General features: G+C 41.1%; 1 protein-coding gene across 1 annotated transcript in view; it reads left to right on the top strand.

Moving 5' to 3' along the window:
- The window catches only part of CC2D2A (coiled-coil and C2 domain containing 2A), a 140,526-nt gene that overhangs the window by 9,835 nt on the left and 109,714 nt on the right, over positions 1 to 20,977 (top strand). Inside the window, exon 4 of the mRNA XM_011984135.1 lies at positions 1,118 to 1,241. Coding sequence (XP_011839525.1) covers positions 1,118 to 1,241 — 124 coding nt within the window. The remainder of the gene's footprint in view (positions 1 to 1,117; positions 1,242 to 20,977) is intronic.

Here is a 20,977-nt window from a genome sequence, read left to right as displayed (position 1 = left end):
AAGCCGCCCACGGGAGGGTCCAGGCGGTCGGGGAGGTACTGCCTGGCCACGTGGGCTAGCTCTCTGGCCACTCCCGGGGACTGAAAAGACCCACAGCCAGACACAGCTCCGAAGCTTTAACCCCTTCCTGTGGGGTCAGTCTGCAGCTCTGCAGCCCAGGGCCAGGGGCCACGGAGGCACTAGATGAAAAGGGTTCCAGCCCTTAGCTCCAGAGTCACAGGCACAGTGAGCAGTGGGTGACCAATGCCAAGGCTGCCATGGAGCTTAGACTGAAGAGGAGAAAGGGGCAAGGATGGAGAAGGGAATATAACAGCTATTAAATGCTGAGCAATTTATGGGCCAGGCTTGGAACTTTATAGGTTGGCAGCATTGCAAGAAATGTAGTTGCACTCCAGAATCAGAATCACATGGGGACTTTTTTTTTTTTTTTTTTAAATAAGTTCCACCCCGGGCCATCTATTTACATCAGAATCTCTGTGCTTTCTACAATGACTCATACATTGCGGCATCTCAACAAATGGGCTCTTTTTATTATATTTTTCTTTTACAGATAAGAAAGCAGTGTAGAAGGAAGTTAAATAACTTGCCCAAAGTCCCACAGTCAATCTGAGTTTGGAGGCAAGCTTTAGTCTATCGTCCTCAAAGGTGTTATTGCCAATTCTGCTTCCTTGTTTTCCTTCACTGAGAGTTTGGGGAAGGAACCAGAGGCTATTCTTGGGGGTGCCCAAAGGGTGGACTAAATATTTGCCCTGAATTACCCAGTGACACTTTAGCTGCTGTTTGCAAACTATTTGAAGTTGAGAACCAACTGTGATTTTCCCCTTTCTCTTTCCTCCAAAGTCCTGCAGAGCTCTACACATTTTACCTAGAAAAAGTGAAAATAATCACGCTATTTGGGGATGCCTTGATAATTTCACGAAAGCATTTCTAGAGAAACTCTGGGTTGGCACCTCTTCCCTGGGGGGTACCCACAGTGAGTCAGGTGACGGGGACTGTGGTTATCCAGATGTGAATAGTACGAAGGCATGTCCCCTCACTGGTGACCCATCTTCCCAAGAGAGGAACAGACTGAAATGAAGTCCTGGGAGTCTCTGAACCTCTGACCTTCTTCCTCCAGCCACCAACTGCTCTCCCCAAGGAAATGGTGTCCGAAGAGTCCCACCTTGGCAACCAGCCGGAGCCTGTGCAGGAGGAGCCCAAGACCCACCTCCTGAGCATGACAGTCCGGAGAGGCCCACGGAGTAAGTGCCTCTCTTCCATTCAGCTGGTTCGCTGGTGCTTGTTAATTGCCTACTGTGAGTTCAGCACAGAGCAGTATGGGGATTTTTTATGGGTGTTAGTTTTCATGCATTGCCACTGCTGCTCCACTCACCTTATCCCAACTTGGTGAGTGACTTTCTAGGTTAATCCCTGCCAAGGAGACGGGACACATAGCTTCAGGATGTGTTTCTATAAGCACATAATATTCTTTGGATGTTTGTCCCCTCCAGATCTGAAATGTGACCTTCAGTGTTAGAGGTGAGGCCTAGGGGGAAGTGTTTGGGTCACGAGGGCGCAACTCATGAATGGCTTGGTGTTGTCCTCTAGTAATGAGTGAGTTCTTGCTCTGTTCGCTCATTGGAGAGCTGGTTGTTAAAAAGAGCCTGGGCAGGCCAGGCGCAGTGGCTCATGTCTGTAATCCCAGCACTTTGGAAGGCTGAGGCGGGTGAATCACCTGAGGTTGGGAGTTCAAGACCAGCCTGACCAACATGGAGAAACCCCATGTCTACTAAAAGTACAAAAAAATTAGCCAGGTGTGGTGGCACATGCCTGTAATCCCAGCTACTTGGGAGGCTGAGACATGAGAATTGCTTGAACCTGGGAGGCAGAGGTTGCAGTGAGCCAAGATCGGGCCACTGCACTCCACCCTGGGCAACACAGCAACGCTCTATCTCAGAAAACAAACAAACAAAAAGAGCTGGAATCTCCTCCCCTGTCTCTTGCTCCCTTTCTCACCATGCGACTGCCTCCCCTTCCCCTTCTGACATAAGTGAAAGCTTCCTGAGGCCTCACCAGAGGCAGATGCTGGCACCATGCTTATTGTACAGTCTGCAGAACAGTGAGCCAAAATAAACCTCTTTTCTTTATAAATTACCCAGTCTCAGATATTCCTTTACAGCAATGCAAAATGGACTAACAGTACATAAGTTCGGGAGTGTTAATTAGAATAGAAATTAAATATGCCGAAACTCAAAGGAAGATGAAACTGTTAGGGAAGACATATGTGTTAACGTCGTGAGGCTTGAATTAGATGTTTGGAAGAAATGAGGGAGGTTTCTGAGGCTGCTGGTGACCTTACCATTGAGAACACCTACGCTTCTCCCCCTACACATACGTGCCTTTTCTTCTTCCCCAGTACAATGAACATCATGAATTACCTGCTCATTGTAGGGAAAATGACCACCCTTCAGGCATTGCTTTTCATGAAAAGTGGATTAGACAAGAGGAAAAGCGGTTATACTTTTTAATTGTTACATAATTGTTAGGCTGTTTTCCCTATGGCAAAGTTGGGAAATAAGTAACTGTTGGAAACTAAAGGACCTTGGAAGCAAGTTGACTCTTAGATTGGAAAAATGTGGTTCCAATCTAAGAGCAGTGACACAATGAGAGCTGTTATGAATTAATAAAAACAGAACCAAAATTTATCTCAGATGGCTGTTTCTTTTTCTAAATGCTCAAAAACGTTTATTATCGAGGATTACAACTTGTCATTTCAGGCTGCCATAACAAAATACCATAGACTGGGGGGCTTAAACACCCAACATTTGTTTTCTCATGGTTCTGAAGGCTGGACATCTGAAATCAGGGTGCCAGCATGGCCGGTTTGCAGTGAGGCCCTTCCTTCTGGCTAGTTGGTGGCCACCATCTTCCTGTGTGCTCACATGACCTCTTCTGTGTGCCTGCATTGGGGGATGGGGAGGCTCTAGTGTCTCCTCTTATAAGGACACTAATCCTAATCCTATCAGGGCCCCTTCCTTATGATCTCATTCAACCTTAATTACCTCCTACAGGGTCTATCTCTAAATGCAGTCATACTAGGGGAGAAGGCTTCAACATACAAATTTTCAGAGGGGGAACACAATTCAGTCCTTAGCACAACTATTGGATATTTAATTATTTTAAAATCAAGGGAAAAACTGCCAGAAGAGGTGGCCACCAGTCAAGGCTCTGTGACATAAAAAGTGGATTATTTTCTAACCTCTAAAATGAAGGAGATACTGTCCACTATCACCATGGAGATAATCTATCCATTATTCCCTTCCCCCACAAAAGGCACTATTTCTGAATTGGGGAATGGAGAGGTATGGAATCGACAGAAGACTGAGACCTGCCTCCCGGAGCCACACCATGACCAGCCAGTGTCTGGGAAGCCCTGGGTGGAGCTGGAAGCTGCTGATGAATTGGCAGCACTGATGAACCAAGATTAAGAGAAAACATCCCCAGCAGTGAGGGGTGGAGCACATGGTGGATAAGGAGCCTGTGGAGCCAGGCATCTGTCAGAAATGAGAAGTCAAAGCCAGCAGACAGAGTCAAGAGAGCAGAGGAAGTATTATACCAGTGGCATTAGAGCAGGAGACAGACAAGTAAAAAGGAATGATGAGTGCTGGGAGAAACGGCAAAGCGCAGGACTGCCCTAGGCAGGCAAGGGTAGCAAGGGAGGTGACAGAAGAATGAAGCCTCCACATACAGAGGAGTCTGCATGGGGAATTGTAGGGTGAGGAGGATTCCAGATTCAGGGCTTGGAAACACACAGATGTATGCGCAGAAAACACAGAGAGGGTCGAGAGCAAGATAGAAGCCACCATGTGCTTTATGACCCAGTCGTGAAAATCACCTATCAGTGCTTTCAACATACTTTTTAGAAGCATGTCCCTAAATCCAGCCCACATTTAAGGGGAGGAAATCAAGCTCCTCCTTTTGAAAGAAGGAGTGTCAAAGAATGTATGGACATTTTCACTACCACATTAATTTTTCTTTAAAACTCTTCTTTATCTCACTTTTCTACTCAGAAATCTATTATATTACATTACATAAAATCCATACTCTCTTATTTATTCTGGGCACTAAGACCCTATGCAGTTGGGCCCCTTCCAGTTGTATTTTTCGGTCTTTTCCTGTGTGCTCCACTTTCATTGACTCCTTACTGGCCTCTGAATACCTCATGACCATCTGCGCATTCCTGGGCTTTGGTTCCCACTTAAAGAGAGTTCTCTACTTAAGCTTGTGATTGTAAAGGCAATTGAGCTGTCCAGTTAAGACCATGGGAGATGGCTTAGACAACTGTGGGTACCAGTCTCTACCTATCTTACTCCCTTGGGCAAGTTCTCCAACCTCCCTAAACTTTAGTTTCCTTATTTGTAAAACAGGGACAATAATAGATTGGGTGAACAGTGCCACAGAATTTATACTCCAGTTGTGGGAGGGATGAGAGGAAAAAAGAGAAAAACAAATGAAGTAAACTAGATAAACATAGAGTACAGCAGGTATGAGAAGTGCCGAAGAGAAAGATAAACAGTAAGCTGGCAGGACTGCAGTGGGAGTGAGAGGATGAGGTGCATTTGTGAAAGGAAATGAGTGATCCCCAAGGAGAGAATGTTCCAGGCAGTGAGTGGTCTTAAGGCAGGAATGTGCTTGGAATGTTCAGCAACAGCCAGGGGGCAAGGGTGGTGGAGAGTGAACAACAAGGAAAAGGAAAAAAATAAAATCAGAAGGGAGGAGGGGAATTGTACCCAGCCTAGTGGGCCCTTAGACTTTTAATCCGAATTAGATGAGCGTCATTGAAGGGTTCAAGCCCAGGACTGATATAATCAGACTTAAGGCTGAAGGCTCCTGTGCTAAGAGTAGACTTTGGAAGGAGCAAGGGCAGAAGCACAGAGACCAGGTAGAGGCCAAGAGCAAAAATCCAGGTGGGAGTTACTGCAGAATGGGACTGGTGGGTAGTGGAAGGGGACAAAAGAGTGTGGGAAATCTGGGTATTTAGAAGGTTAGAGACAAACAGTTATATTTCTTGATTGAACAAGAATTATGAAAGCAGGAAGGTTGTCTCCATGGTTTTTGACTTGAGCTATTGGGAAAATGGAGTTGCCATTTTCCCAATAGAGTTTCAGAGAAAGAAAAGATGGCAGAAAGGGCAGGTTTGAAGGTAGAAATTGAATAGACATGCAAAGTTGAGATGCCTGTTGAATATCCAAGTGGACATGAATGTATGGATATAGGGATCTGGTGGTTGGGGAGAGGTGGAGAGTGGAGAGGGATTCCCTGACCTTTTATCTAGAATGTCCCTTTCCCACCTCTGTCCTCTTTCCTCTCAGCTGGTTCTATTTTCTTTTAGAGCAGTCATCACCTCCTGGCATTTTCCAATCAGCTGACTATCTTTTTTTTTTTTTTTTTTTTTTGAGACGGAGTCTCCCTGTGTCGCCCAGGCTGGAGTGCAGTGGCGCGATCTCGGCTCACTGCAAGCTCCGCCTCCCGGGTTCACGCCATTCTCCTGCCTCAGCCTCCGAGTAGCTGGGACTACAGGCGCCCGCCACCACGCCCAGCTAGGTTTTTTTTTGTATTTTTAGTAGATACGGGGTTTCACCACGCTAGCCAGGATGGTCTCGATCTCCTAACCTCGTGATCCACCCGCCTCGGCCTCCCAACAGCTGACTATCTTGATCATTAGAAGGAAAGCTCCCTGAGAGCCAGACTTTCTCTACTGTATTCATTGCTTATTCCCCAGTGCAACATTTGGAGCTTGATAAACATGTTGAAAAACTGCCAAGGGCATAACAACAAATGCTCAAGATAGGGTCCTGCCTTTGGTAACCATCATTCTACTCACTATCTCTATCAGATCAATTGTTTTAGCTCCCACATATGAGTGAAAACATGTACTAGTTGTCTTTCTGTGCCTGGCTTTCTTCACTAACATAATGTCTTCCAGTTCCATCCATGTTGCTGCAAACTGCAAAATTTCATTCTTTTTTATGGCTGAATAATATTCCATTGTGTATATGTAGCATGTTTTCTTTATCCATTTATCCACTGATGGATACTTAGGTTGATTCCATATCTTAGCTGTTGTGAATAGTGCCGCAATAAAAACAGTTCAGATATCTCTTTGATATACTGATTTCCTTTCTTTTGGATATATACCCAGCAGTGGGATTTCCGGATCATAGGGTAGTTCTATTTTTAATTTTTTGAGAAACCTTCATATTGTTTTCCATAACAGCTGTACAAATTTACATTCTCACTAACAGTATACAAGCATTCCCCTTTCTCTGCATCCTTGCCACCATCTGTTATTTTTTGTCTTTTTGAGGAAAGCCGTTTTAACTGGAGTAAGATATCTCATTGTGGTTTAATTTGCATATCCCTCATGATTAGTGAATTTGAGCATTTTTGCATATACCTGTTGGCCATTCGTATGTCTTCTTTGGAGAAATGTCTATCAATGTTTTTTGCCTATTTTTAATGAGATTATTTATGTTTTACCTGTTGAGATATTTGAGGTCCTAGTATATTCTGGATATTAGTCCCCTTTCAGAGGAGTTATTTGCAAATTTTTTTCACATCTATTGAAATGATCCTGTCCTTTTTCCTTCATTCTGTTGGTATGATGTATTACTTTATTGATTTGCATATATTGAACTATCCTTGCATCCCTGAGATGAATCCTACTTGATCATGAAGAATGATGTTGTTAATGTATTGTTGAATACAGTTTGCTAGTATTTTGTTGATGATTTTTGCATCAGCGTGCATCAGAGATACTGGCTTGTAGGGTTTTTTTGGTGTTATGTCTTTGTCTGGTTTTGGTATCACCATAATACTGCCCTTGTATCATAAGTTTGGAAGTATTCCCTCCTCTGATTTTTGGAATCGTTTGAGTAGGATTCATAATAGTTCTTCTTTAAATATTTGGTTGAATTCAGCAGGGTAGCCGTCAGGTCCTGGGCTTTTCTTTGAAGATAAACACTTTTTATTACTGCTTCTATCTCATTACTTGCTTTTTGTCTATTCAGATTTTATATTTCTTCATGTTTCAATCTTGGTAAGTTGTATATGTCTAGAAATGTATGCATTTCTTCTAGCTTTCTAGAAGAAATGTATTGGCATATAGTTGCTCATAATAGTTTCTAATGATCCTTTGAATTTCTGTGGTATCAGTTGTTATGTCTCCTTTTTTGTCTCTGATTTTATTTATGTGGGTCTTCTCTTTTTCTTAATCTGGCTAAAGTTTTGTCGATTTTGTGTATCTTTTCAAAAAACAACTTTTCATTTCATTGATCTTTTCTACTTTTTATTAAGTCTCACATTCATTTATTTCTGCTCTGATCTTTATTATTTTTCCTCTACTAATTTCAAGTTTTGATGTGCTCTTGATTTTCTGTTTCTTTAAGATGCATTGTGATGTTGTTTATTTAAAATCTTTCTATATTTTTGACGTAGGTATTTATTGCTATAAAATTCCCTTCTGGTAATGTTTCTGCTATACCCCATAGGTTTTGGTATGTTGTGTTTCCATTATCATTTGTTCCAGTCAATTTTTTATTTTTTTAATGTCATCATTGACCCAATTGCTGTTCTGGAGCATATTGTTTAATTTTTATGAATTTGTGTAGTTTGCAGAGTTTCTCTTGTTATTGATTTCTAGTTTTATTTTATTGTGGTTAGAGAAGATGCCTGATATGATTTCAACTTTTTTGAATTTTTTGAGACTTGTTTCGTGGCCTGAGATATAGTCTCTCCTTGAGCATGTTCCATGTGCTGAAGAGAAAAATGTGTGTTCTGCAGCTGTTGGATGAAATGTTCTTTAAATCTCTGTTAGTTTCATTTGTTTTATTTGCATATTAAGTCCAATATTAGTTTGTTGATTTTCTCTCTAAATGATCTATCCAATGCTGAAAGGGGGTATTAAGATCCTCAACTATTATTAATGGGAGACTTTTGTATTGGGATTTAGCTCTAATAATATTTGCTTTATATATCTGGGTGTCCCAGTATTGGGTGCATATATATTTACAAGTATTATATCCTCTTGCTGAATTGACCCCTTTATCATTGTATAATGATCTTGTCTCTTTTTACAGTTTTTGTCTTGAAATCTATTTTATCTGATACACATACAGCTACTCCTGCTCTTTTTACATTTCCACTGTATAGAATAACTTTTTCCACCCCTTTATTTTCAGTCTATGTGCATCTTTACAGGTGAAGTGAATTTCTTATAGGTAGCATATAATTGGGTCTTGTTTTTGTTTTTGTTTTTTTAATCTTTTTAATCTGTTCAGTCAATCTAAGTCTTTTGTTTGGAGAATTTAGTCCATTTATATTCAACGTCATTATTCATAGGGAGGGACTTACTAGTGCCATTTTCTTGTTTTCTGGTTGTTTTGTTAGTCCTCTGTTCCTTTCTCTCTTCTTCCTGTCTTTCTTAGTGTATAAGTGATTTTCTCTGGAATTATGTTAAAAATTTTTTGCTTTTTGTTTTTCTTTGTACCTGTTATAGGTTTTTGCTCTGTGGTTACCATGAGGCTTGCAAATAACATCTTATAACCAATTATATTAAGCCGATGACAACTTAACTCTGATCACAATGAAAAGAAAATAAGAAGCAAAAACTGAAAAACTCTCTATTTTAACCCTGTCTCCCCTGCTGCTTTTTTATTTTTTGTTGTCTCTACTTGTATCTTTTTGTACTGTCTGTCTCTTAACAAATTGTTGTAGTTATTTTTGATAGGTTTTCTTTTAGTCTTCAGGCTAAAGATATGAGTGATTTAAACACCACAATTACAGTGTTAGGGTATTCTGTATTTGTCTGTGGACTTATGTTTACTAGTGAGTTTTATACCTTCAGATTTCTTGTTGCTCATTAGCATTCTTCTCTTTTAGATTGAAGAACTCCCTTTAGCATTTCTTGTAAGATAGGTCTGGGGATGATGGAATCCCTTGGCTTTTGCTTGCCTGGAAAAGTCTTTATTTCTCCTTCATGTTTAAAGGATAACTTTGCTGGATATAATACTCTAAGTTGGAAGTTTTGTTTGTTTGTTTTCTTTAGCACTTGGAATATATCATCCCATTCCTTCATGACCTATAAGGTTTCCACTGAGAAGTCTGCTGCCAGATGTATCAGAGCTACTTTATATGTTACTTGTTTCTTTTCTCTTGCTGCTTTTAGGATCCTCTCTTTGTCCTTGATTTTTGAGAGTGTGATTTTTATAGACCTCGCAGTAGTCTTAGGGGAGTTGAATGTTTTGGTGTTCTTTGACATTCTCATACTTGGATGTTGATATCTTTCTCTAAGTTTGAAAACTTGTTATTATTTTTTGAATAAATGTATTACCCTGAGCTCTTTCTCTACATCGTCTTTATGGTCAATAACTCTTAGCTTTTGCCTTTGGGGCTAGTTTTTACATCTTGTAGGCATACCTCATTCTTTGTTATTTTCATTTTTCTTCTCTGACTGTGTATTTTCATATAGTCTGTCTTTGAGCTTACTAATTCCTTTTTCTACTTGATCAAGTTTGCTGTCAAAAGACTCATGCATTTTTCAGTTTGTCAGTTGAATTCTTCAGTTCTAGAATTTTTGCTTGATTTTTTAAAATTATTTCAATCTTTCTGTTAAATTTCTCCATGTTATCTTGAAGGTCCTTGAGCTTCTTAAAGACAACTATTCTGAATTCTCTATCTGAGAGGGCACATATCTCTATCACTCCAGGAATGGTCAGTGCCTTATTTAGTCTGTTTGGTGAGGTCATGTTTTCCTGGATGTTCTTAATGCTTGTTCATCGATGTCTGGGCATCAAAAAGTTAGGTATTTATTCCAATCTTCGTAGTCTGGGCTTGCTTGTACCCATCCTTTTTAAGAGGGCTTTCCAGAAACTCAAAGGGGGTTGAATGTAGTTATCTAAGCCTGAGGCCACTGCAGCACTAGGGGAGCCCTAAGCCCAATGACACTGCAACTCTTGCACATTTCTGGAACACAGCTTTGATAAACTTAGGGAAGATAAGGGAGAATTCCCTTGGTTCCCAGGTGAGGTCTCTTGCTCTCTTCCCTCACTTTCCCCCAAGCAGGAATCTTTCTCTGCACTGGGCTACCTAAAGTTGGGGGAGGGTAATGTGGGCATTCTTGTGGCCACCACAGCTGGCACCTCGCTGATCACACTTGCTGGGTCACATCTGAATGCTACAGGCTCTCAGGCTAGCATGGAACTGGGCTTGCCCACAACCCACAGCCACTACTGGCTGGCTGCCATTGTTGTTTATTCAAGGCCCAAGACCACTTTAGTCAACAGGTAGTAGATCCTGCCAGGACTGGGATTCCCATCTGGCCCAAACTGGGTCTGGAAACACTGTTCAGGAGCAAAATCCTGGAATCGAGGACTTCAGGAATCTGCCTCATGCTTTATTTTACTGTGGCTGAGCTGGTACCCAAATTGCAAGACAAAGTCCTCTGTACTCTTCTCTCTCCTTCTTCCAAGTGGAAGGAGTCTCTCTCCACACTGCACTACCTGGATTTAGGAAGGAGTCACGAAGCACTCCCACAGTTGTTGAAGCTGATGTTTCACTGGGTTGCATGCCAAACCCACTGCCTCTGAGATCAGCATGGCACCAGGGCTTACCCAAGGACTGCAGTCTTTGTAGCCTGACTGCCACTGCAATTTATTTAGAGAAGTAGACAATTTTAGTCAGCTGGTCATGAGGCTGGCCAGGACTCGAGTTTTTCCCACTGGGAAGAGGGGAGGATTCCCCTCTGGCCCAGGATTGATCTAAATGCTCCCTCCATGGGCACCAGCAGAATTCTGCTCAGTATTGTGTTCCACTGTGTCAGCACAGCACTGAGTTCCAATGCAAAGTCCCACACTCACTTCACTCTTCCTCTTCCAAGTACATAGATTCTTTCTCTGTGCTGTGCTGCTTGGGCTTGGGGGAAGGGTGGTGCAGGCAATGCAAGACTGCCCTTCTGACCCTCCTCAATGCATCTTTCCTTGTTATTATATTAATACTAGATACTGTCATCACTCACCTGATTTTTTGGTTCTTATAATGGTGTTTTCTTGCACAGATAATTGTTCAATTTGTTGTTCCTAAGGGAGGGATAATTGCACAGAAGTTTTTAAGTTTGGTATAGCCCCATTTGTTTATTTTTGCTTTCATTGCCTGTACTTTGCGTGTCACATCCAAGAAACTACTGCGAAATTCAATGTCATAAAAATTTCCTTTTTCTTCTAGAAGTTGTATAGTTTTGGGCATTATGTTTAGATCTGTGATTCATTTTGAGTTAATTTTTGTATATGATATAAGGTAAGGGACAAACTTCATTTTTTTTCCATGTGGATTTCCAGTTTTCCCAAGATCTTTTGTTGAAGACTGCTCTTTCCCCATTGAGTGGTCTTTACTGAAGATCATTTGACCATATACTCAAAGGTTTATTTTCAGGGTTTCAATTCTATTCCATTGGTCTATATGTCTGCCTTTTACTAGTACCAAACTGCTTTGATCACTGTAGCTATGTAATATGTTTTGAAACCAGAAAATGTGAAACCTCCAATTTTGTTCTTCTTTTTCAGATTTGTTTTAGCTCTTTGGGGTCCTTTGATACTCCATAAGAATTTTAGAATGAATTTTTCTATTTCTGAAAAAAAAAAGCCATGGGGATTTTGATAGGGATTGCATTGAATCTGTAGATAATTTGGGGGTAGTACTGACATTTTAAAAATATTAAGTCTTCCAATCTATGAACACAGAATGTCTTTACATTTATTTGTGTCTTTAATTTCTTTATTTTATTTTATTTTATTTTTTTGGAGACAGAGTCTCGCTCTGTCGGCCAAGCTAGAGTGCAGTGGCCGGATCTCAGCTCACTGCAAGCTCCGCCTCCCGGGTTTACGCCATTCTCCTGCCTCAGCCTCCCGAGTAGCTGGGACTACAGGCGCCCGCCACCTCACCCGGCTAGTGTTTTTTTTGTATTTTTTAGTAGAGACGGGGTTTCACTGTGTTAGCCAGCATGGTCTCGATCTCCTGACCTCGTGATCCGCCCGTCTCGGCCTCCCAAAGCGCTGGCTTGAGCCACTGTGCCCGGCCTCTTTAATTTCTTTTAGCAATTTTTTATAGTTTTGAATGTACAAGTTCTTTGTCTCCTTGGTTAGATTTATTCCTAAGTATTTTATTCTTTTCTGTATTATTGTAAATGGAATTGTTTTCTTGATTTTGTTTTTGGATTGCTCATTTTTAATGTATACAAATGCAACTGATTTTTCTGTGTTGATTTTATATCCTGTAGCTTTGCTGAATTATTAGTTCTAAATTCTTTATTAGTTCTAACAATGTTTTTGTGGAATCTTTAGGATTTCTATATACAAGATCATGTCACCATGAACAAAGATAATATTACTTCTTCCTTCTCAATTTGGATGGCTTTCATTTCCTTTTCTTGCCTAATTGCTCCCAGACTTTCAATACTCTGTTAAATAGAAGTGGTAAGAACAGGCGTTCTTGCCTTGTTCCTGATCTTACAGAAAAACCTTTCAATTTTTCACCATTGAGAATTGTGTTAGTGATGGGCTTTTTGTATTGCCTTTATTCTGTTGACGTAGTTTCCTTCCATTCCTAGTTTGTGGAGTGCTCTTATCATGAAAAGCCATTAAATTATAAAAAGCATTATCAAATGCCTTTTCTGCATCAGTTGGGAAGATCGTGCACTTTCTGTCCTTCATTCTGTTAATGCAGTGTATTACATTTACTGATTTTCAAATGTTGAGCCCATTCTTGCATTCCCCTCCCCTTTTTTACATGTTAAGGGGAGAGTCGCATGTTTGGAAGCATGCTGCAGGTTAAGACTTGGTAACCTGAGCTAACATTAATACTCTATAAATGGATCATGAAGCTCTTCCTCATGACCAGCTTATAAACACTGCTTACCTTACGTGAGGTTTCCAAGGTGGAACCTCAGATTCAGTAGTCTCCTCAGCCACAACAAGAAAGTTTTTGCTCACAGATGGGTACTGAGAAACCTATGGGACTTTTTAAGCTTGTATGGTTCAATTTTATTTTTCTTCTCTAAGCACTTACTCATTTACCTGAGGCGTTTACCCTCACAGAGTAGGGGACGGAAGCAGTGACAAACAGACAGACAGGCAAACAGATGATTAATCTGACATCTTGAACTCTGAGAACTTAAGACCGTGTTCTGAGTCAGGCAAAAAGCTTGCAGGCATCGTGCTAAGGTCTTTACATTCATTATGTTATTTAAATCTCAGAACAGTCCTACTGTCAGGCATTGTTTCATTTATTAGGAGACTAAAGTTCAGAGAAAACCAACAGCCAGAAGTGGTGAGGCCAAAATTCAAACTCCAATATGTTGACATCCAAACCTATATTCCTAATTGCTGCACTCCAGCATTATTCCATAGCTTCAAACTGAACCCTCTTTGATCTTTGGAGCTGATGGTTTACAGTTACCCATGGAAGGTACAATGGCAATGCTATGTCCCAGCCAGCACTGTCAACAGTGAGTCCAGAACCCACAGAGGAATCTTAACATGGTGCATGAAGCAAGTTTAGAGTGTCCACCAGATCGATAATCTGACTGTGCTTCATTTTTTAAAAAACAGAATGATACTCAGGTAGACCATCCACCTATCTCTTCCTCCCTAGATCAGCCTGTTTCCTGTTTGGGGTTTTCATTTATTTGTTTGTCTTATTCTAACTATTCATCTCTCAAAAATCAATATATACATGTCACCCCCTTTGGAAAACATCCCCTACTCCCCAGAGTAAGCTGAGTAGATATTTTCTTTGCTCCTATGGCCCTTGCGCCTGAGTAAGTATCCAGAGGCATCTTTTCATTGGTACGCCTCCTGCCCTCCTTCACCAAACTAGCAGTCCTTGAGGGCAGAGCCTGACTTTCAGCTCTGCTTAGCATAGTGCTGGCATGCAGATGGCACTCTGAGTGAACAGTATCTCCAAGTGGCCTCTCTGCTTTTCCCTCTAGGCATTGCTCTGCCTTAGGTGTGCTTACTTACCACCATGCCCATTGTGTCTTTTCAACCAAGTCTGCTCAAACATCTGGATCCACATGTTTGATTACTCCATTGACCTTTTACTTCCCAAACTTCTCATGAGTCTGGGCTGCCCCTCAGTGATACCAGCCCAGCCCCTCACCTTGAACCTGTGACCCTCTGTCCTACAAGGGTCCAAGTATTGTCAAGGTCAGGCTGCATTTAGAGACGCAGAGACCAGCACCCCTAACCTATGGCCTCACACACTGCTTCGGGCACGTGCCCGGAGGCGCCACCTCCCTAATGAACCGCACCACAAACCCATGCAGTGAAAGCTTGGCTTCTAATCTGCTCTTCAAATATATATATAGTCATGACATTCCAAATAAAGAAAGCATTTCACTGAATGTGGAATAGTTCCAAATAAAATAAACATCTAGTTTAAAAGTACACACATTCCCCCATGATTCCATCTTGCACCATCTCTTGAGGGAGTAACTATCACACATTAAGTAGTTTCTTAGGAACATAAATTTCTTCATTACTACCATCTGTTTTCCATTCATTCATGTTAGTTTCACTGATTAAACCATCATTTCGGAGCCAATTTGTCAGTATTGGTGGAAAAGAAAGTTCAGAATCCAGTGAAATATGATGTAAATGAAAGGAAATAAAGTGTTTATTTTAGGTATACTTTTTAATAGTCATGAGGACCTGGAGAGACTGGCCTGGGGTGGGGGAGAATGTTATAAAGCACAGCATGAGGCATAGAGGCAAGCTGCCTGAAGGAGCCGGGCCTTCGGAGTTACCTTAGTACCTAACAGCTGGAGAATGGGATGAACATTCTAGTCCAAGGATGCACACTGGAGAATGTAGGAAATGTCAAGACGTTCACCAACGCTGCCGTTCACTACCTCACACAGTACTGGGAAGACTAAATTAAAGTACTAATACGTATAAATAAATATTACCTATTGTTAGTTATGAGGAAAGCCAAGGCCGCAATTACTCTGTACTCAGTCCCAATTCCCTACCCTCCTTTAAAGCGAACAAACAAAAAAACAAAACTTCTTTAGAGCAAAATTCTTTCAAACTCATTTTTTCTCATTTTTGTCTCCAGTCCTCTCTTGAAATCACTCCAGTGTAACTCACACATCCACCCGTTTATTGAAAATGTCCTTGCCAAGGTGACCAATGACTCACACATTTGCTAAATTCAATAGTCAGTTCTTAATCTTTATCTTACTTGACTTTCACAGCATTTGATGGTGCTCACCATTCTCTCCTACTTTTGCACTTGGCTTCCAGGACTCCACTTGCCTGGTTTTCCTTCTGCCTCACTGGCTGTACCTCTTTCTCCTTTGCGTGTTCTTATTCACATCCTGACGACTCCATGTTGGAGCACCCTAGGCTCAGTGCTTGGCTTTCTTATCTTTACCAATACTCGATTATTGTTGTCATCTCAAGACTTTAAATTCAATCTATATACTGACCAGTTCCAAATTTTTATCTCCAGCATGGACTTCTTCCAGACTAAATATGCAACGGCATACTCAACATCCACTTTTGCACATCTAATAAGACAACCCATATCTTTGGCTTATTGAAATATAACTTACATACCATAAAATTCACCCATTGTTAGTGTACAATTTAAGGAATTTTTGGTAGATGTATAAACGTGCAATATCACACTACAATCCAGTTTTAGAATATTTCTATCACCCCAAAAAGTTCCTTTGTGCCTATTTGCCTCCACTCCTAGCCCTAGCTCTAGACAAACACCGATCTGGTTTTTATACCTGGAAGTGTGTCTTTTCTGAACATTGCATGTAAATGGTATCATACGATATGTAGTGATTTGCACCTGACCTCTTTCACTTAGCATAATGATTTTTGGGTTTCATAAATATTGTAGCATGTATCCACATTTCAATCTCATTTCTTTGGTTGCTGAATTATAATTCATCATATGGACACATGACATTTTGTTTATTCATTCACCTGTTGATGGATATGTGGATTATATTCAGTTTGGTGGTATTATCTACAGTGTTGCTGTGAACACTTGCAACATGTCTTTGTGTAAACTTATGTTTCCATTTCTTTTGGGAGGATTCCTAGTGGTAGAATCTCTGAGTCATATGATAAACTTATGTGTAGCTTTTTAAGAAACTGTCGATACACTTTTCAAAGTGGCTGCATCATTTTACTTTTCTGACAACAGTGTATGAAAGTTCCAGTTTCTCCACATCTTTTCCAACACTTGGTATTATCTGTCTTTAATTATACCCTTTACAGTAGATGTATAGTGGTGTCTTGTGCTTTTAACTTGCACTTCCCTCATGATTAATGATTTGAGTATTTTTTCATATTCTTATTAGCCATTTGTATATCTTCTTAGTAAAATGACTATTTAGTTTGAGACAAGAGTCTCACTCTGTCACCCAGGCTGGAGTGCAGTGGTGCAATCTTGGCTAACTGCAACCTCCACCTCCTGGGCTCATGCGATTCGCTTGCCTCAGCCTCCTGAGTAACTGGGATTACAGGTGCTCGCCACCACACCCAGCTAATTTTTGTATTTTTAGTAGAGACAGGGTTTCATCATGTCAGCCAGGCCGATCTTTAACTCCTGACCTCAAGTGACCCACCCACCTGGGTGGCGTGAGCCACCGCACCCAGCTATTTACATTTTTTACTCATTTATTAATTGAGTTGTCTTACTATAGAGTTGTAAAAATTCTTTATGTATTTTAGATACAAGTACTTTATCAGATAACATAATTTGAAAATATTTTCTCCAAGTCAATGGCTTGTCTTTTCATTTTCTTAATGGTATCTTTGAAGCACAAAAGTTTTAAATTTTGATAAACTCAAATTTATTATATTTTTATTACAGATTGTGCTTTTGGGGTTGTATCTAAAAATTATTTGCCCAACTCAAGGTTATGAAAATTTTCTCCCATGTTTTCTTCTAGAAATTTTATAGTTTTCGCTCTTACATTTCTCTAGATCTATTATGTATTTTGAGATAACTCAAATTTTACTTAACTGAAACTGACTTTCTGATCTGTTTCTATCAACCCAAACCTGTTTCTCCTACAGTCATCCCACCTCATTAAATGGACTTTACGTTTTTTTTCTATTGCTCAGGTCAAAAACTTGGAGTCATCCTTAACCCCTGTCTTTCTGTCTGCCCACATCCTATCTACCATCAAATCCTGTCTGCTCTACCTTCAGAATAGATCTAATGATTACGTCTTACTCTCTCCACAGCTACCACCCTTATCTAAGCCACTTTCACCTCTCATCTAGAATACTGCAGTAGCCTCCTAACCGATCTTCTTGCTTACATTCTCAACCTTCATTTTCAACCCAACAGCCAGAGTGGTCCTATGAAAATAAAGTCATGTCACTTCTCTGTTTAAACCTTCCAATGGCTCTCACTCAACTCAGAGTTAATGCCATTTTTTTTTTTTTTTTTTGAGCACAGGGGACTTTACTGATGGTACACGACAAAGTGGGGCTCCCTAGGCTCCTCCCTCTTCAGGGAGTCTGCATGGAAATTGTGAGGAGGGGAGATTCTCGGTGAGGTGGGGGACTGAGGGTGGCAGGGACTCCTCAGCAGCTGAGGGCCTCTGTCTTCCTTTCGTGCTCTCGCTGGGTCTGGTGGTCCAGGGATCTTACTCCTTGGAGGCCATGTGGGCCACTACTCTGTTGCTATAGCCAAATTCATTGTCATACCAGGAAATCAGCTTGACAAAGTGGTTGTTGAGGGCAATGCCAGCCCCAGCATCAAAGGTGGAAGAGTGGGTGTCACTGTTAAAGTCGGAGAAGACAGCCTGGGTGCTCAATGTAGCCTAGGATGCCCTTGAGGGGCCCTCTGATGCCTGCTTCACCACCTTCTTGATGTCATCATATTTGTTAATGCCTAATTATTTAGGATGACCTATGTGGTTGTGTTTCCCCTTACTTCTGTGACCTAATATCTACTATTCCATTCCCTCAATTTTTGGGTTCCCCATTTCTGCTCTGGCCTCACATCAGGCTTAGTTCTATCTTAGAGTCTTTGCATCAGTTAGTACTACTTGTACCTGAAATTCTCATCCCCTAGGTGTCTACATGGTTTGATCCCCCTCTTTCTTCACCTGTTCTTATGTCACCTGGAGGCCCTTACCTGGCCACTTTATTTATTTATTGGGACAAGGTCTAGCTCTGTTGCTCAGGCTGGAGTGCAGTGGTGCAATCTTGGCTTACTGCAACTTCTGCCTCCTGGGCACAGCCATCCTCCCACCTCACCTAGCTAATTTTGAGACTACAGGTAGCTAGGACTACAGGTGTGCACCACCATACCTAGCTAATTTTTGTAGAGGCAGCATTTTACCACGTTGCCCAGGCTGGTCTCAAACTCCTGAGCTCAAGCAATCTGCCTGCTTCAGCCTCCCAAAGTGCTGGGATGACAGGCTTGAGTCACTGCGCCTGGCCTACTCTATTTAAAACTGCAATTCGCCCCTCCCTCCTGGCCCTCCTTATCCCCTGATCCTGTGTTACTTGTCTCTACACTTAATATCACCATCTGACATACTAACTACAGAACTTGTTTGTGGTCCATCTCCCCTACTGGCATACACTTTCTATGAGGGTGGAGGCATTCATTTGTTTTGTTCACTGCCCCATCCCTATACCTTGAACACATAACAGGTGCTCAAAGAATATTTGTTGGTTGAATGATTGAAGAGTCAAGACAAGATTCTATAATCCAGCATTTCCAAAACTGGAGTTTATGGAATACTAGTATCCTCTTAGAAATGAACTGCTCCAAAAAAGACTTCAACTTGAGAAACTTTTCATATCATTTCTACTCTTGGAAATTCATGAAGTTTGTTCTGAGACTACACACACTTAACCCAGCATTTCTCACACAGTTCTTGGCCCTCCTGAATACCTGTTAATATTTTTTTCCACTCTGTAGAAGACAATGTGGAAGACTGAATCCTAAGTAGAATCTCCATGTCAAAATATATCTGTGATATTCTTGACAACTCTGAGAGTCTCTGAAAGTCCTGTTTGGAGCCTCGTGCCCTGTGCACCAACACAACAGCATGAGACCACCAAGTCTTGTCCAGGCTGATGGTCCCCAAGTCTGCACCATCTGCTGAAGCACGAAGAAGAGGAAGGGGCACCAGACAGGGCCAGGATCCCAAGACCCCACATGAGAAAGAGACGCATGTGCCAGATCAAGGGTTCGTGAGTTTTCAGCTAACATAAAATGAAAATGCTGGTGGGACTCAGAAAGAGTGAGCCTGGGAGAACTAGCAAAAAAGACAGTGATCAGTGAAGTCCCTCTAGAACACCTCAGCAAATGTGAACTATCAGCAGTGCTGGGGCTCATATAGGGACAGCCAATTTGTTCTCAGCCCATTTTGACTTTCTTTTTATGTAGTGACACTTTCACAAGTGATACTGGTCTATTTCATAAAAGTTAGAAAATCAAGAGAAGAAATCAATGACCTATTTTCTTAAACTCTAGTTACAGCCACCAATAGGTTTTTGGGCCCATTTCTTGCCCTGGGTAAAAACCTGCCTGACAGTAAAGTCGTGTCCTGTGTACCCAGAGCATTAATTGTGGCTTAAAGGCTATCCTAGGGTCTTGCATCAGTTTGTCCACTAATTACATTTTTTAACCCTCAAAATTTGAAAGTTTTTAATTAGTGTGATTCAGCTACATGCTTTGATTGACAACATACAGTTACAATATGTAACAGGGTGAAGCATATATAAATTTAAAAACAAAGAATGGTGACTTCACAGATTATCTATTTTTTAATTTTCTTTCCAACTTTTATTTTAGGTTCAAGGGATACATGTCAGGTTTGTTACATGGGTAAACTGCATATTGCGGGGTTGGTATACAGATCATTTTGTCCCCCAGGTAATCAGCATAATATCCAATAGGTAGTTTTTCAACCCTCACCTGCCTCCCACCCTCCACCCTCAAATAGGCCCAATGTCTATTGTTTCTTTTTCTTTTTTTTGGAAGACAGAGTCTCGTTCTGTTGCCCAGGCTGGAGTGCAGTAGCATGATCTCAGTTCACTGCAGCCTCCGCCTCCTGGCTTCAAGTGATTCTCCTGCCTCAGCCCCCCATGTAGCTTGGATTACTGGCACATGCCACCACACTCAGCTAATTTTTGGTATTTTACTAGAGACGGGGTTTCACCATGTTGCCCAAGCTGGTCTTGAACTCCTGAGCTCAGACAATCCTCCTGCCTCAGCCTCTCAAAGTGCTAGGATTACAGGCATGAGCCACCACGCCCAGCCTCTATGTTTCCTTCTTTTTGTCCATATGTAGCTCAATATTTAGCTCCCACTTATAAGTGAGAACATGCGGTATTTGGTTTTCTGTTCCTTCATTAATTCGCTTATGATAATAGCCTCCAGCTCCATCCATGTTGCTGCAAAGGACATGAATTCATTCTTTTTTATGGCTCTGTAGTATTCATGATGTATATGCACTACATTTTCTTTATCCAGTACACCACTGATGGGCACCTAGGTTGATTCCATGTATTTACTATTGTGAATAGTGCTGTGATGAGCATGTGAATACATGTGTCTTTATGGTAGAATGATTTATATTCCTTTGTGTGTAATGGGATTACTGGGCCAAATGATAGTTCTATTTTAAGTTCTTTGGGAAATCGCCAGACTGCTTTCCACAGTGGCGGAACTAATTTACATTCCCACCCACAGTGTATAAAGGTTCCCTTTTCTTCTCAACTTTGCCAGCATCGTTATTTTTTGACATTTTAATATAGTAATGGCCATTTTCACTGGTGTAAGATGGAATCTCACTGTGATTTTTATTTGGATTTCCCTAAGATTAGTGATATTGAGCATTTTTCAAATGTTTGTTGGCCACAAGTACATCTTCTTTTGAAAATTATCTGTT

The sequence above is a fragment of the Mandrillus leucophaeus genome, unplaced genomic scaffold (assembly GCF_000951045.1).
Source record: "Mandrillus leucophaeus isolate KB7577 unplaced genomic scaffold, Mleu.le_1.0 Scaffold261, whole genome shotgun sequence".
NCBI classification, from domain to species: Eukaryota; Metazoa; Chordata; class Mammalia; order Primates; family Cercopithecidae; genus Mandrillus; species Mandrillus leucophaeus.
Note: the sequence above shows the minus strand (reverse complement) of the source record. Positions and strands in the feature narration are given on the sequence as shown.